This window comes from Mustelus asterias, chromosome 17 (assembly GCF_964213995.1).
Source record: "Mustelus asterias chromosome 17, sMusAst1.hap1.1, whole genome shotgun sequence".
Taxonomy (NCBI): Eukaryota; Metazoa; Chordata; class Chondrichthyes; order Carcharhiniformes; family Triakidae; genus Mustelus; species Mustelus asterias.
Window position 1 is genome coordinate 47131060 of NC_135817.1, and position 15706 is coordinate 47146765.

General features: G+C 39.8%; 1 protein-coding gene across 1 annotated transcript in view; it reads left to right on the plus strand.

The window, feature by feature from the left end:
• Nucleotides 1–8738: 8738 nt before the first annotated feature.
• The window catches only part of tspan7 (tetraspanin 7), a 96205-nt gene continuing 89237 nt past the window's right edge, over nucleotides 8739–15706 (plus strand). The window contains exon 1 of the mRNA XM_078232576.1: nucleotides 8739–8897. Within this exon, the coding sequence (XP_078088702.1) occupies nucleotides 8817–8897 (81 nt within the window). The 5' untranslated portion in view covers nucleotides 8739–8816. The remainder of the gene's footprint in view (nucleotides 8898–15706) is intronic.

Below are 15706 nucleotides of genomic sequence, written 5' to 3' on the forward strand. Positions count from 1 at the left end.
TCCTATTGACTTAGATGGTAGAATGACCTTTCCTGGACATAGCACTTAGTAGACAAATACCGGTTGATTTCAACATACTTTCCAATCAAAGCTTACTTTGATGATCTTCAGATTAAAGAGTGCTCTAGTTCAGCCAACAATAACAATTAGGTAAGAACAATTTAAATAATGTTCTGTAATTTCTGACAGATCACTCTGTTTCAACATCTTCCTTAATGTCTTTTTGTACACATGGTGTATTTCTTAATCAAGTTAAATTTTCAACATTTTGATGGTGTAGTATGTTGACATACCAATGTGGTTTGCAATTTTTATATATACTTTGAGATCTCTACATCTTGAGTTCCAATTTTCAACATGTTCATGCTGGAGCCCATTGATACCCCATTACACAACACCAGCACCAGCAGGTGGACTGGGAAAATCAGGGAGGTAGTGGATCCCAAGAAAAGGAATTTGTGGAACGTCTAAGAGATGTTTTTTGGAGCAGCTTGTGACAGAGCTTACTAGGAAACAGGCAATTCTGGATTTGGTGATGTGAAATAAGACAGGCTTGATTAGGGAAATTAAGGTGAAGGAACCCTTAGGGAGCAGTGACCATAATATGATAGAATTTACCCTGCAGTTTGAGAGGAGAAGCTGGAATCAGATCTAATGGTATTACAATTAAATAAAGGTAACTACAAAGACATGAGGGAGGAGATGGCCAGAGTTGATTGGAAAGGGAGCATAGCAGGGAAGACAGTGGAACAGCAAATGGCAGGAGTTTTGGGGGGTTATTCAGGAGGCACAACAGAAATTCATCCCAAGGAGGGGAAAACATGCTGAGGGGAGGACGAGGCATCCATGGCTGATGAGGGAAGTCAAAGACAGCATAAAAGCAAAAAGAAAGCACACAAAATGGGGGGGATTGGTGGGAAGCCAGAGGATTGGGAAGCCTTTAAAAGCGAGCAGAGGACAACTAAAAAAGCAATAAGGGGGAGAAGATGAAATATGAGTGTAAGCTAGCTAGTAATATAAAAGAAGATAGGAAGAGTTTTTTTCAATATATAAAAGGTAAAAGAGAGGCAAAAATAGACAGTGGAAAATGAGGCTGGAGGCGTAATAATAGGAAACAAAGAAATGGCAGAGGGACTGAATAGTTACTTTGCATCAGTCTTCACGGTGGAAGACACCAGTGGGATGCCAGAGCTCCAGGAGAATCAGGGGGCATAGGTGAGTGCAGTGGCCATCACTAAGGAGAAGGTTCTGGGGAAACTGAAAGGTCTGATGGTGGATAAATCACCTGGACCAGATGGACTACACCCCAGGATTCTAAAAGAGATAGCTGAGGAAATTGTGGAGGCATTGGTGGTGATCTTTCAGGAATCACTGGAGGCAGGGAGGGTACCAGAGGACTGGAAAGTAGCTAATGTAACACTGCTGTTTAAGAAGGGAGGGAGGCAGCAGACGGAAAATTATAGGTCGATTAACCTGACTTCAGTCATTGGCAAGATTTTAGAGTCCATTATTAAAGATGAGATTGCAGAGTACTTGGAAGTGCATGATAAAGTAGGACTGAGTCAGCACGGCTTCATCAAAAGGAGGTCATGTCTGACAAATTTGTTAGAGTTCTTTGAGGAGGTAACAAGGAAGTTAGATAAAGGAGAACCAGTAATCGTGATTTATTTAGATTTCCAGAAGGCCTTTGACAAGGTGCCACATTGGAGACTGTTAAATAAGTTTAAGAACCCATGGTGTTAAGGGTAAGATTTTGGCATGGATAGAGGATTGGCTGACTGCCAGAAGGCAGACAGTGGGGATAAAGGGGTCTTTTTCAGGATGGCAACCGGTGACTAGTGGTGTGCCTCAGGGGTCGGTGCTGGGACCACAACTTTTCACAATAAATATTAACTCTTTGGACGAAGGAACTGAAGGCACTGTTACTAAGTTTGCAGATGATACAAAGATATGTAGAGGGACAGGTAGTATTGAGGAAGAAGGGGGGCTGCATAAGGACTTCGACAGGTTAGGAGAGTGGGCAAAGAAGTGGTGGATGGAATACAATGTGGAAAAGTGTGAGGTTATGCACTTTGGAAGGAGGAATGGAGGCATAGACTATTTTCTAAATGGGGAAATGGTTAGGAAATCAGAAGCACAAAGGGACTTGGAAGTCCTTGTTTAAGATTCTCTTAATGTTAATGTGCAGGTTCAGTCAGCAGTTAGGAAAGCAAATGCAATGTTAGCATTCATGTTGAGAGGGCTAGAATACAAGAGCAGGGATGTACTTCTGAGGCTGTATAAGGCTCTGTCAGACTCCATTTGGAGTACTGTGAGCAGTTTTGGGCCCCGCATCTGAGGAAGGAAGTGCTGGCCTTGGAAAGGGTCCAGAGGAGGTTCACAAGAATGATTCCTGGAATGAAGAGCTTGCTATATGAGGAACGGTTGAGGACTCTGGGTCTGTACTTGGAGTTTAGAAGGATGCAGGGGGATCTTATTGAAACTTACTGCAAGGCCTGAATAGAGTGGAAGTGGAGAGGATGTTTCCACTAGTAGGAAAAACTAGAACCAGAGGGCACAATCTCAGGCTAAAGGGACGATCCTTTAACACAGAGATGAGGAGGAATTTCTTCAGCCAGAGAGTGGTGAATCTGTGGAACTCCTTGCCACAGAAGGCTGTGGAGGCCAGGTCATTGAGTGTCTTTAAGACAGAGATAAATAGGTTCTTGATTAATAAGGGGATCAGAGGTTATGGGAAAAAGGCAGGAGTTTGGGGATGAGAAAAGTATCAGCCATGATTGAATGGCGGAGCAGACTCGATGGGCCGAGTGGCCTAATTCTTCCCCCAAGTCTTATGGTCTTATAAAGTGGCAGGATCTAAATTTGTTTTTGTGACTATTCATAGTGCATTTGCTGGGCTGCCAAACAAGTGCAATGCATAGAGAAGGTGACTTCTCAAAGAGACAGAAAGGAAAACATCAGGTGAATAATCAATAGGGGTCATTTATTCATCTGTGAAAGAGGAAAGGAGGTGATGAATCAGAAGAATGGATCGGAGTACAATGTTACAACAACATGAGAGTCAGGAAAAGATAAATGGAAGAACTCGGCTGCATAGATCTATTCTCTGTCCTTATAAATATCTATCAATACTTGTGATATTCTTCATCTGACAATGAGATTCCAAGGTCCTTTTGAGCCCTCGGTCAGCTGTGAAGTAATATTGCAATGAATTGGATGTGTGATGACATTTTTGTGGCAGTCTCAGTATACCTGGATCAATTCTGATGAAGGATCCACAATGAAAAAAAAATCAAGGTGTTGACACTTGTGCTGTGTTTCCAACATTTTTTGTTTTTATATCAATTTCTGTTCATTTTATAGAGAATGCCAAATTTAACTCATTTAGATCATCAACACTGATTTCAAATTCAATTTAATTATAAACATATTAATGCCACATCTTAGGAAGAGTAAAATGTCAATGTAATGTTCATTGGCATTGTATATAAAGACATGCATTATAAAACACCATGTATTTTTCTCTTGCTCACTTTTTGGTAAACATAAACTATTAAGACAATTGAATTTTGCAATGAATTGAGGAAGATTATACAAAACAAATAAAAAAATTATGATTTTATACATACATACTTTCACTGCTTGTATGTTCAATTGTTCCCATAGAAACCACTTAGCCTTTGTGAACTCTTCTGAGATTCCCATACGTTCCCCCAGACAACAGCTATTGTTTATAAAAACGGTGAATGTATAATTACTGTGGGAATGTTTGTGAGCCTGGGAAGATATTAAAGATGCAGGAATGTTTGCCAGTACGCTGCACTTGAAAACAGTGTGCAGTATCAGGTTTTTGCTTAATGCCCTTTTAAAGATTACCAAAAAAAAACACATACTTATAAATGTTTTGACAGACTGTTGAAACAGCTTAGAATCCACAAGGGGGCACATTGGTGTGGGCTATTTAGAGGCACAGCCTTTACACTGCGCCTTGCCAAATCTAACAGTAATAATATCTACACAAACTCCATTTGTGAAAAAACAGTACTTTTATAATACTTTTCACATTATTTTATTAGGACAACAGAATCCCTTTTTCAGCAACATCCTTTTCAATCCAAGATTACTTTGATAGTCTGCGATCAACCGATAATGATAAGTAGATGGCAATAACCTTGTTTAAATAATGTTCTGTGACTTCTAATGGATCAGTCCATTTCAAACTCTTCTTGAATGTCATTGTGTGTGTGCACATTATATTTCTCTAAAGAATGAAATTACATTTTCAACATTTTGATTGTGTAGCATGTTGACATAAAAATATGTTTTGCCATTGCACAGTAGGATCTGGATCTGTATTTGAGACTGATTTATTTGCTGGCTGCCCTGTTTTGTACAGAAGAGTGAATGATTTTCTGTTCAGGTTTCTGGAGTTAGACTTTGAGCGAAGCCCAGTATCTACAATTACTGCCCCCTCCCCCCCCGCCAAACAATGGTGCATCTATAAAATAAATAACGGTCCAAGCTAAAATGAGCTGTTTTAAAATAATCATTGTAAAATTCAGGTTCATAACATGCTTAATTCCTTGCTGTACCAGCCAATGGTGGAGAACTGATAAATCCATGGATGTTGTGGAATCACAACTCGTGGTCACCAGGGTACCTCATGGGACTATGATCACACAGCCTGCGATGCCCTGTCCTGTGCTCCTTTCCATATTGGAAATACAGTAAATAGCTGGTTTCACCAAATCAGAGAAAAGACCCACTAACTGCCTGCCTTGCATATGAACCATATATAGACAAGGGTGGTTAAAATTTGCTGGACTCTCAAAAGGATTTGGAGCATGGATCAGGTATGTTCTCTAAAACATTGGAGATAAAAAAGCAGGGACTCAAGGACATAATGTTTACTGATGCAGCAATGGACTTAAATGTAAGAACAGCAGTTTTAATTCAACAGTGTTTTTTTCCTTTGTCACATGCATAAGACATTATCTTATTACAAGAAATTGTCCCTTGCAAAAAATGCACTGTTCTGAATTACAACAAATTCCACATGGCCCTGTAGCATGAGAGTACACATTGTCCATAAAGGTGCCATGCTTGCCTCTGAGTCAGAAGCCCACATCCCATGAATGGTAGTGAAATAAAAGAGATTTTAGATGCAAGACCCATTCCTGATACTTAAACACAAAATTACAAAACAAACTTCTCCAGATGCTGGAAATCTGAAATAAAAACAGAAAACTGCTGAAAAACGATATAGGATGTTGAAGATTTATGTCATGTACTTGTCTGGACAAATGCAAGAATGCCAAATTTCAAACAATCACAACAATTTACACCACAGGAGAAAAGGGTGGGTGGCAAGTCAATTCTGACTAGTTGAGGCATTGACCTGGAGAGAAGAAAAATGGCTACTCTATGACTCTATTAGTTTATCAAGCTCCAGGGTAATTCAGAAAAGGTGCAAGACTTGAACATTTTCCTTTTCTTTTCAGAGAACGGGCCCTGCTAGCAAGTATAAATGAGCTACATTACGAGTGGAATTTTCTGGCTGTTCCCACCAACAGAATCGTCCAGTCCTATCAACGGTGCCCCCTAATCAGGGGTTCCCTGGCAGCAGAGGGTACACATGATGTGGAGATGCCGGCGTTGGATTGGGGTGAACACAGTAAGAAGTCTCACAACACCAGGTTAAAGTCCAACAGGTTTATTTGGTAGCAAATACCATAAGTTTTCCGAGCGCTGCTCCTTCATCTTCTTGGAGATCCTGTCCACTTGGAGCCGGCAGTTTGCAGTGTCGATGGTAGTCATAATGTGGAGATGCCGGCGTTGGACTGGGGTGAACACAGTAAGAAGTCTCACAACACCAGGTTAAAGTCCAACAGGTTTATTTGGTAGCAAATACCATAAGCTTTCGGAGCGCTGCAGCAGAGGGTACAAACAACGGAAAAGCTAGTTGACAGCGGCAAGGCTGGAAGATCCTGTCTCCCGCCAATGGTCATCCATCTTCACTACCACAGCCCATGATGTGTGTGTGCGTGTGTGTGGAGGGCGGGGTTGCGGAAACCAGCCACAGAAGTTTGACTGATTATCTTAAATTGGTTGTTAGTGTAGCTATTAACGCACTCATGTTTCAGCAACATGTCTCTCTGTGGAGAGTCACTAATAACACTTAAGGTCGAAAACCTTTCCCAGAACTGTCAATCCAATAATAAATATGATGTGGAGATGCCAGCATTAGACTGGGGTGGGCACAGTAAGAAGTCTCACAAGATTAAAGTTAATAAATAGTAATTAAGGGAAATGTTCTCCTTTTATCACAGAATTCTGGTGATCAGGCAGTGCGGCGACATGTTAGTTACCTTCAATTAAGACCGATGGAATCTACTAATCTTGCGGGAAGATTATAACCTTTTGATTTCTGTGCACTACATCAAGCCCAGTTTCAATCTCTGAACAGAGATCTCTGCTGAAATGGTCAGGATCTAAATATATAAATTGAATCTCTCAAGAATTGATGCATGCGACATCATTTTTGAAGACTCTTTCAGTTAACATCTTCTCGCAAAGACTAACCGTGCAAATACCCTTACAGCTCGAAGAATAAGCAGTTGGGGAACATCACAATAACATAGACCTGTGAGTTGTGGAATATCGGTTTGATCTCCCGCGTGGCTGGCTTCCTGGTCTCAAATACATCCCTGTGGGCGGATGCCGGTTGGAAATTAAAACAAATTGCCCTGGATGCTGGAAATCTAACAGCTTTGGCAGCATTCTGTGGAGAGAGAAATGGAGCCTCAGGTCGGCGATCTTTCATCAGACTGAAAGAAATCAAACATTCCACAGTTCATACGCAATTAGACAGTTACCTGTTTCCTTACACGGGAGGGGAAGACTCATCGTGACACAGTAACGAGTCATTCTTACAAATCCGGCAATGTAAAATACTTCCATCCACATACTTGAAATATTTTCAGCGTTGTCTCAATGCAGCGTTGTAAAAACTTCAAAGAAGCCTACACATTGCTGGTACACAGCCATGCAGTGTGTGGTAAACACAGCTTCGTTGCAGAGATAACATCAAGTTGACAAGCCTTTCACAGTAAATGTTGGTTTCAACCGCTTCGATTGAGGGTGAGATGTTAAAAAGAACCAAAGGTGGTGGTGGGGGGGGGGGGGGGGTAAAGAAATGTTCTGGGGCAGAGGGATATGAACATCTTACAAAACACATAGAAAAAGGAAAGCTATAGAAAAAGTACCACAACCAGCCTCAGAAACATCTGGAGTTAAAGGCATGGAAATATTGAAACTGTTTAAAATAAAAGTGGATCCTACAAAGAACTTGCTTTCCAATTAGACGAATATTTCAAACATTTAGAGTGTGGAAATTTGCCTAACTATTTATTGCTTTGTTTTGTAAGATTTGTCCTGGAGCTGAGAAACCTTGGAAAATGTCAGGGGTCAGTGGTGGGGGACAGGAAGTGTCCATTCAGTGACGCCAACTGTGGGAGTTAAAGAAGATTGGGCAAACTGTTTTTGTTCCCAACAAGAATACCTTGCCTAATCCAGGACACGTCGGACAAGACATCTTATAATCATACAAATTTCCATTGGCAGAAATCTTGAACTGTTATTCTTTCATGGAGAATTTTCAGGGAATATTCACGTTTAAAAATGTAATTGCCGTTACTATTTAGGAATGAGGCAAAGATAAAACCGTTTTGAAAGATTTGTTGCAGCATGTTGAATCATTCCGAAATAAGTATTCGCTCAGAATTACCTAAACGATAGCTCTGCACATTTATCAGCATAATTTTTAAGTGCCCCTTGTTCTGAGCCCCTTCCAATTTTACTTGTGTATATGAAATCGAGTGCAACAATCCAGAAGTAAAGTCCATTCATTTCTTCACCATATCCCTCTCATCCATTACCGATAGAATTACTCAACCAGTTAAGGATATTATAGGGAAACCTCGGCAGATGGCACACATTTCGGTTTCAATGTTTTTCACTTTATATTTTCTTTGTAATAGTTCTAAATTTTTCCTTCATGTTTATTGAATATTAATTTTGTTTTTGGTAAAACTAAACCCGAAATATTGCGATTCTTCCACTTCCACACACAATCCAGTTTGAGAGAAAGCTGGAATGTGACATGAGGAAGGAATGAAGGGAGAGGGTTGTGTAGATGGGATGAGATGAAGGGGGAAGGAGACTTCTGCAGATAAACACCAGTCAGTTGAGCCGAATGGTTTGCCTCTGCGCTGTCAAATTCTGTGCGATGGCTTCCCTGCAGAAACGTGTGGATGCAGCATTCACAGCCCTAAATCTTTCTCGCCTCGCTTCCATTTCCTGGCATCAATATATTTCCACTTCCCTCACTGACAGCTTTCCTCAAATTAGCTTGCACCTTTCTGCTGGAACTCGCTCTTTCAGCATTGCTGCTGTGCCACCGTCCCTCTCCCCTGTAAAGGAACCTGTCAGATTGCCATCAATCAGAGCAGCAAATGAGAGGCTCCCCCACACCTGCACCGACTCCGCCAGGCGCAGCTCCAACACGTTTGGTCTGGTGGCGGAGCTCAGTGCTGGGGTCGGCTCCTCCACAGGGTGAAGCTGTGACTCTCCCTCTGCGTGTGTCCCCTGCGTGGAGCCGCTGCCTTTGGGCTCATTGCGGAGCTGATGTAATGGGAGTTTGCCGATTGGTCCGCTGACGCAGCGCCGCCGCCGAATGACAGGAGTGCTGCAGTCTCCCGTGCGCCGGGAGGAGGAGGCTACAGCACAGGCACTGGAGCGTGAACGCATACATTATTATGGCATCGCGGCGAATGGAGACTAAACCGGTGATAACGTGTCTCAAAACACTCCTCATCATCTACAGCTTCGTTTTCTGGGTAAGGTCGAGTGATTATTTCCTATTCTTTAGCTCCTGAATAGAAGCGACAAAGAGGAAAAAAAACAATTAGTATTTTGTTGTGCTTGGCACCAATAAAAAGGTGAGATACTGGAACCCAATTCTCTGCTTCTCCAGATTTGACCCCCTCGTCCCCTTGATTTGCGTGTTGGCCAGATTTACAGGATCTGAGTGGGGCAGTGGCGTGATTAGAAAAGAAAGCTTGTTTTTTTGTGTGTGATATGGGGATGTTTTTAATACTGACGCACTGGTCGCTGTGTGTGTGTGTGTGTGTGATGCGCGGGGGTACTGCAGCAAACATGAAAGATCATCAGTCTCATACAGAAGCTTCCCCAGCCGCCACCACCACCACCACCCAAGTTTGTTTGCCCTGTTTAAATTATTCGCCCACGTAGTAAATCGATCATTTAAGAGAAATAATATTTATCGTGCGAATTAATGTTTTCACTGACAGCGCCTCAGCCCCTTGAGGACATCCAAAGCAACTTCCTTCGTCCTCGCATTCCCTTAGGCTTATTTTTCCTCTTAAGATACAAATGGATACCTACGGTTCACAGATATATTTATACAATCCATCTCTCTCTCTAAAGAAAATATTAGCCACACACACATGCCGCATTGCTGAATAATTTCCTTGTGTTTTTAAAAAACAATTTAGTCAACATTTGACACAGTGACTTATTGTTCCACTGCAGTGCTTTCCACCTGCATGTCACGTTTGTAGGTAGGTTTTATTAAACCAGGAATTATTGTTTGTATGTAGTTACTTCATTTCCCCAACAATTTTTTTTTACCGGTGCGACACTTGGTTCATTGGTAAGGATTTATCATGGAAAAGCCGAAGAACCGAGTTTAATTTTGGGTTCAGACCTGAATATGTTAATAGTAGCAAACCACTGCTTATTCTGTACAACATGTTGCAGATACATTTAAAGCCTGTGATGTTTGAGTTATGTCTGGTACGTTAACAGCGTGATCCCATGCTTAATGAATGTTTTATTTTCAGCCATGTATACCGTTTACAACAAGTGGATTAACAATTTATGTCTGACTCTAAATTCGTGGCAGTCTTGTAGTTATCCTATTTTATTCTTTGATTTGGCTAGTGGTTTCACTCACCACATAATTCATTGGCTACCTATGTGGCAATTGAAAATGCTAATGAAAGGATCACAGCAGTGAGAGATGTTGATTTCATATAAATCTGTGTTTAGGATTCTACAGCTAGATGTCCATCTAGAATAAAAGATTTGCAGATGTTTTCCACTTGTGTAAAACATAGCCGTAAATTGTGAATGGACAGAATTACTAGTGTTCAGCTCCCTCACACTACAACAACTTGCACCCACGTAGCACCTTTCACATTGTAAAACCTCCCAAGGTATTTCACAAGAACATTATGAAACAAAATTTGACATAAGGAGATATTAGGGCCAATCACCAAAAGCTTGGTCAAACAGGTTGCTTTTGCAGAATGTCTTGAAGAAGGAGACAGAGGTAGAGAGACAAAAAGGTTTAGGGAGGGAATTCCAGAAATCAGGGACTAGATAGGGGCAAAAAATTAAAACCGGGACCACACTGTAGGCTAGAATTGGAAGAGCATCAAGAACTTGGAGGTTTGTAGGGCTAGGAAATAGGGAAGGGTGAGGCCACAGAGGGATCTGAAGATAAGGATGAAGATTTTAACATTGAGGTGTTGCTGGACCAGGAACCAACATAGGTCAGCTAACATAGGGTTGATAGATGAATGGGACCGAGTCCAAGCTAGGATATAGGCAGCAGAATTTTGGATGAACTCAAGTTTACAAATGGTGCAAAGTGGTAGGCTAGCCAGGAGCATATTGGAATTGGATTTGCGGGTAACAAAGTCTTTGATGGGTTCAGCAGCAGATGAGCAGGCACATGTTTGGAGGATGGGTGATGCTATTGAGGTGCTTGGTGATGGAGTAGGTATGAGGTTGGAAGCTCATCTGAATCAAATAGGATGCCAAGGTACGATAAGATTTATAATTTAACCTGAATTACTGAATTTGTCCATTCTAGCAATGTTCACTCATAACCTCTTGGGCCAAGCTCTTGGTAATCTGTCCTAATATCTCCTCTGTTGGCTTGATGCCAGCTTTTGTCTGCTTATGTTCCTGTGAAGTTCCTTGGAAGGTTTTACAATAGTGCATTATATGTACTAATGTACTGTATAAATGCAAGTTGTTGTTGTGTTTGTTGATACACTTCACCAAGAAGGCCTTTATCACAATTTACAGTTCTTTGCTCTCTTCTGCAAAACTGGATACCTTATATTCATTGCAGTGTTTAGAATTAGGAAGGGTTAACACAACGGGCAGAGCATCTTCGGATAGCATTTCTGTCATGGTTGTTTTGCATTCACAGTAAAAGCATAATAGTGACTGTAGTATGTTTTCTGTCACTCATCAAGAACATGAAAATAAAGGAACTGGGACACTGCCACCTCCTTTTAATAATGAGGTTGGTATGAAGTGTTTATCAAGTTTGTCACCTGATCAGCCTGCTGAAGAATGCTGCAAGGATATTTCCATTATCTCCCAGATTGCAAAGCTAAAATAAATCAAATATGTTTCATAGTCAGGATGGTTTCCTATCTGACCAGTGAAAAAAAACAAGTGGCAACAATTTAACCAAGTAGGATTTATTTTAGTTCCTAGTTATAATAAGAAGGTAGGGCTTGGAAATTTTTAGATGCAATAAGAAGCAGGTTTGGAATTCTTAACTATTTCATAAACGACCTTGAATTTACTGTAATAGCTTTAATAGCATTTTCACATTAGAGTGTAAACTTTCAGATCTGCTTTACTGGTTTCCAAGCACAGCATTCTAAATCTTATAAATTAATTTCACTTCTAGGTAAGGAAAATGTTTAACTCCAATTAGAGGAAATTAAATTCCTAAGGTTATCATCATTGATGGATCTTTTTACACAATCAATAATTATTCAGTTCAAAGTCAAAATGTTGTGTTAAATGTGTAACAAATTCTCCCTCCCCCCGCCATTTCATTTATACCGTTCTGTAGTGTACATGAGCAAAAACATGTAACCTGCGGTGTGGACAATATGAGGCAGAGTTTCTGCTTTGGGCATCATTGACAATCGAGGCACAAATTGTGCTGTTTTTCCAAATTGATTTTAATGATTCAATCACTGTTCAAACTCATCTACATAATAAAAAATGCAAAATCGACTGTGAGCCCGCACAATCAGGCCGATTGCATTATAAAATATTCCTGATGTACGTAAGAGCAGTAACCTGTTGCAGATTTATTAATAAAGATTAAATTGATTTACCACAAAAATAAGTATTTTTAGTAAGAATGTTTAGCCACCTCTTGTGAGTAGCCTGTTTACAAATAACTGAAAACAGACCTTAATGAACTATGTAGAGACATTTATTAGTTTAATTGATGTACAGTCGGCAGTTCTTACTAAATTAAATATTTTTTCATGTTTAAAATCTTCTAAAAGGGCATTCACACCCCAGCCCTAAAAAGGCTTAATTTTAAGAATCTCTTATACACCCTGATCAAGTGTTCTTGCAATAGCCATCCTGATTAGTATGAATCAGAATAACAATAACAATTTAGGCTCTCATATTAATACATGGTGTAAATAGCCAGCAATGGGTTCTCTGATATATCAATCGTAATTTTTGTTCCCATAAATTGGAACGCTGATGTTGCATAACTGTTATTGAATAGTAAGATTTTATTATCTTCTGTCAAGAGGTGCCTCTACTCAATGTCCAATTGTCATCTCTAGTGGAAAACTTCTTCCATCTCCTCCAGGAACTCAGAGCAACCCATTTGGTAGATTGCTGGGCTCTTCTTCTGTTATACCTGGGGCGACACGGTAGCACAATGGTTAGCACTGCTGCTTCACAGCGCCAGGAACCTGGGTTCAATTCCCAGCTTGGATCACTGTCAGTGTGGAGTTTGCACATTCTCCCCGTGTCTGCATGGGTTTCCTCCGGGTGCTCCAGTTTCCTCCCACATTCTGAAAGGTGTGCTGGTTAGATGAATAGACTCAAACAGGTGGCGGACTGTGGCGACTAGAGGAATTTCACAATAACTTCATTGCAGTGTTAATGTAAGCCTTGCTTGTTACTCATAAATAAACTTTAATCCAATTAGTGGCAGCGGCATGGTCATTGATTTGATTGGAGGTGTGGTCACTCTGTGGGTGAAATCAATTTTCAGCACAATATTTTTTAAACCATTGCTAAAGACCACATAAACTTGATTTGTGCTAAGGAACTTCTGCTTGAAATACCTCGAATTTTATTTTGTTTTACTTTGGCTAATTTTGGGCCCAATTTGGTGAAAATCCTACCCCATTTACCATAACAGTATAAATTAGCATTGTTTAACAAATGTAGCATTTGCATTAACTGAGCCTGCCGGATGGGTGAATGAATCATATCATTTAGGGGGCTTTCTTCAAGTTAAGCACATATTTTATATATATAGAAGGCAAAAATCTATAATGTAAAAATCTACATCTTAAAGTGTCTTAGTAGAATAGACCCAATAGAAATTATTTGAAGGCATATCAGATTAAGGTACTTAAACATGATATACGGTAAGAATTATAATGCTGACTTCCTTCAGTACATTCACCATTTGTTTTAATATGGAATGTAATTTAAGAACATTCAGAAATTACAGTGGGGAGTTTCCTGACTTATTTTGGTATAAAGAAGGTGGCCAGCTTATAAAGCAAACAACACTGGCAATATACACTTTATAATACTGTATAGTTCAGACAGGAACAAGGCCCAGAGCTAATTTCCCATATTTAGTTAAGCAGGATAATTTGAAGCAGCACTGCAAATATTTTTTTTCTCATTATCCTAGACATGCACTTTCCCTGTGATCAATAATATCGCCCCTGTAAGCTCAAGTCTAATAGGTAAATGCCGTGACCAGCATAATATTAAACCATAGATGTCCAAAGAGTACAGGATTGATTTTTTCTGACTTATGCCGAGATATTTGATCTCAATTAGGCAAACAATGGTTACTGTAGCTGGAAAGTGTGCGAGGGTAATTCCTGGCCTTTCTTGCATACCTCTCTGCTACCAGCTTCACGGTATCTCTGGTAGAGACCCGGCAAGTCATCTGCATTTCCTTTAGGTCAGGCATAGAGCACATCAGATCAAGGGAGCGGTATGTAAAGAAGATACTTGAAGAAAACGGCACTGTAATAGTGATTGAACTTTCTGCTCCATTTATTATTACAGCAGAATAATTATTCAATATGCTACTATCTTTTGAAATAGTTCAATTTATAAGACAGTTTCAAATCATAAGCCATCAGTTACATGTAAAATAGCGGTTGATGCAGCCTCAACATTGCTGTAGCTGGGCTATCCTTTTTATGCAATATCCTCGGCCTCAATCACTGAATAGGCAGTAGATATAGAACTTGAATTAAAATGCCAATGTGGCACAATATGAAATTTAATTATGCAACTGATCAATTGCAGTCTGGCAGCAAGGGGAAAAACACATTAATATGAGCTGTTGTAAAAAAACAAACTAGTTTACTAAACATCTTTAGAGAAGGTAACCTTCCCAATTTAGCCTATATGTGACCCAATTTCTATACTACATACTTGATCCTGAAGGCATCAGCAACCTACTGAATTGCTAACCACCTGCAGTGGTGTTCAAAATGCATCACCTGCTTAGGGAAAGTAGAACTGGGTGGGCAATAAATATGGGCACATCCCAAGAATAAATCGATAGCAAGTTTTAAAGAAAAACTATAACAAGTAAGTTTGCATGTGTAGTATTATTATCTTTACCTTTCTTTAACGTCTATTTCCTTCTTGCCTTCATCAGGATATGGGAAACTATAAGTTGAATTTTAAAGTGCTGTTGAAAGGATGGGGTGACTGAGCCAGCAACAGCAATATATTGTTTAACTGCAAAGGATTCAGATGTAGAGCTGACACTCCTATTTTGTGGTCAGTACTCCAATGTAAAGCTAGGATGGATGTTAACCAATTGGGATACTGGTTTGCCAGGGTCTATTTATAAAATCAATATTAGATTTGTCTAAACTAGTGCGTCCATCCATGAAGTCACTGCAGATTTAGGACTGTGCTGCCTTGGACATCCCCTCTGAACATAAGAATGTCTAAATTCTTAATAGTTAGTCTATTGAATGGGTAAATGGTGCCAACATCTGGGTGGGTCATTTTTATTTTTGCAGAAATGTATGTAGTGTTTGCTTCAGCGCAAATCTTCTTTTGTAACATTCTGGTCCATTATTTCATTGATATTTTTAAATATTATGGACATGTGATTGCTAGTGTAACAATTTGGCAATCTTATTAGTAAACCTGGCAAAGTACTTTGATTGACATTTTATCTAGATATGATTTATGTCTCTATCAATCTGATTTTATTCTACAGTAATATCATCTTTATTCTGCTAGGATCAGCCTCTAATATCTAGTGATTAATTTCATCTCACCTAAATGTAACTCATTTATCAGCACTTGCTAAATGTGGAAAACCAAATTGGTTAAGTGATCATCAAAGTTTACAAACAATTGGTAAATGTGACTTCCCTCAACATAAAATTGCATTTTATGCAATAAAAGCCCAAGAAATTATTGACCAACCAATTTTACTGAAAAATTGCTATATTACTCAACCACAACAATTTTCCTTGCTTTTATCATTCCTCTCCTGGACCACTTTTGTTGTGTTATGACCCAGGCCAGAAACTCCAAGGTGTTTTATGAAGTC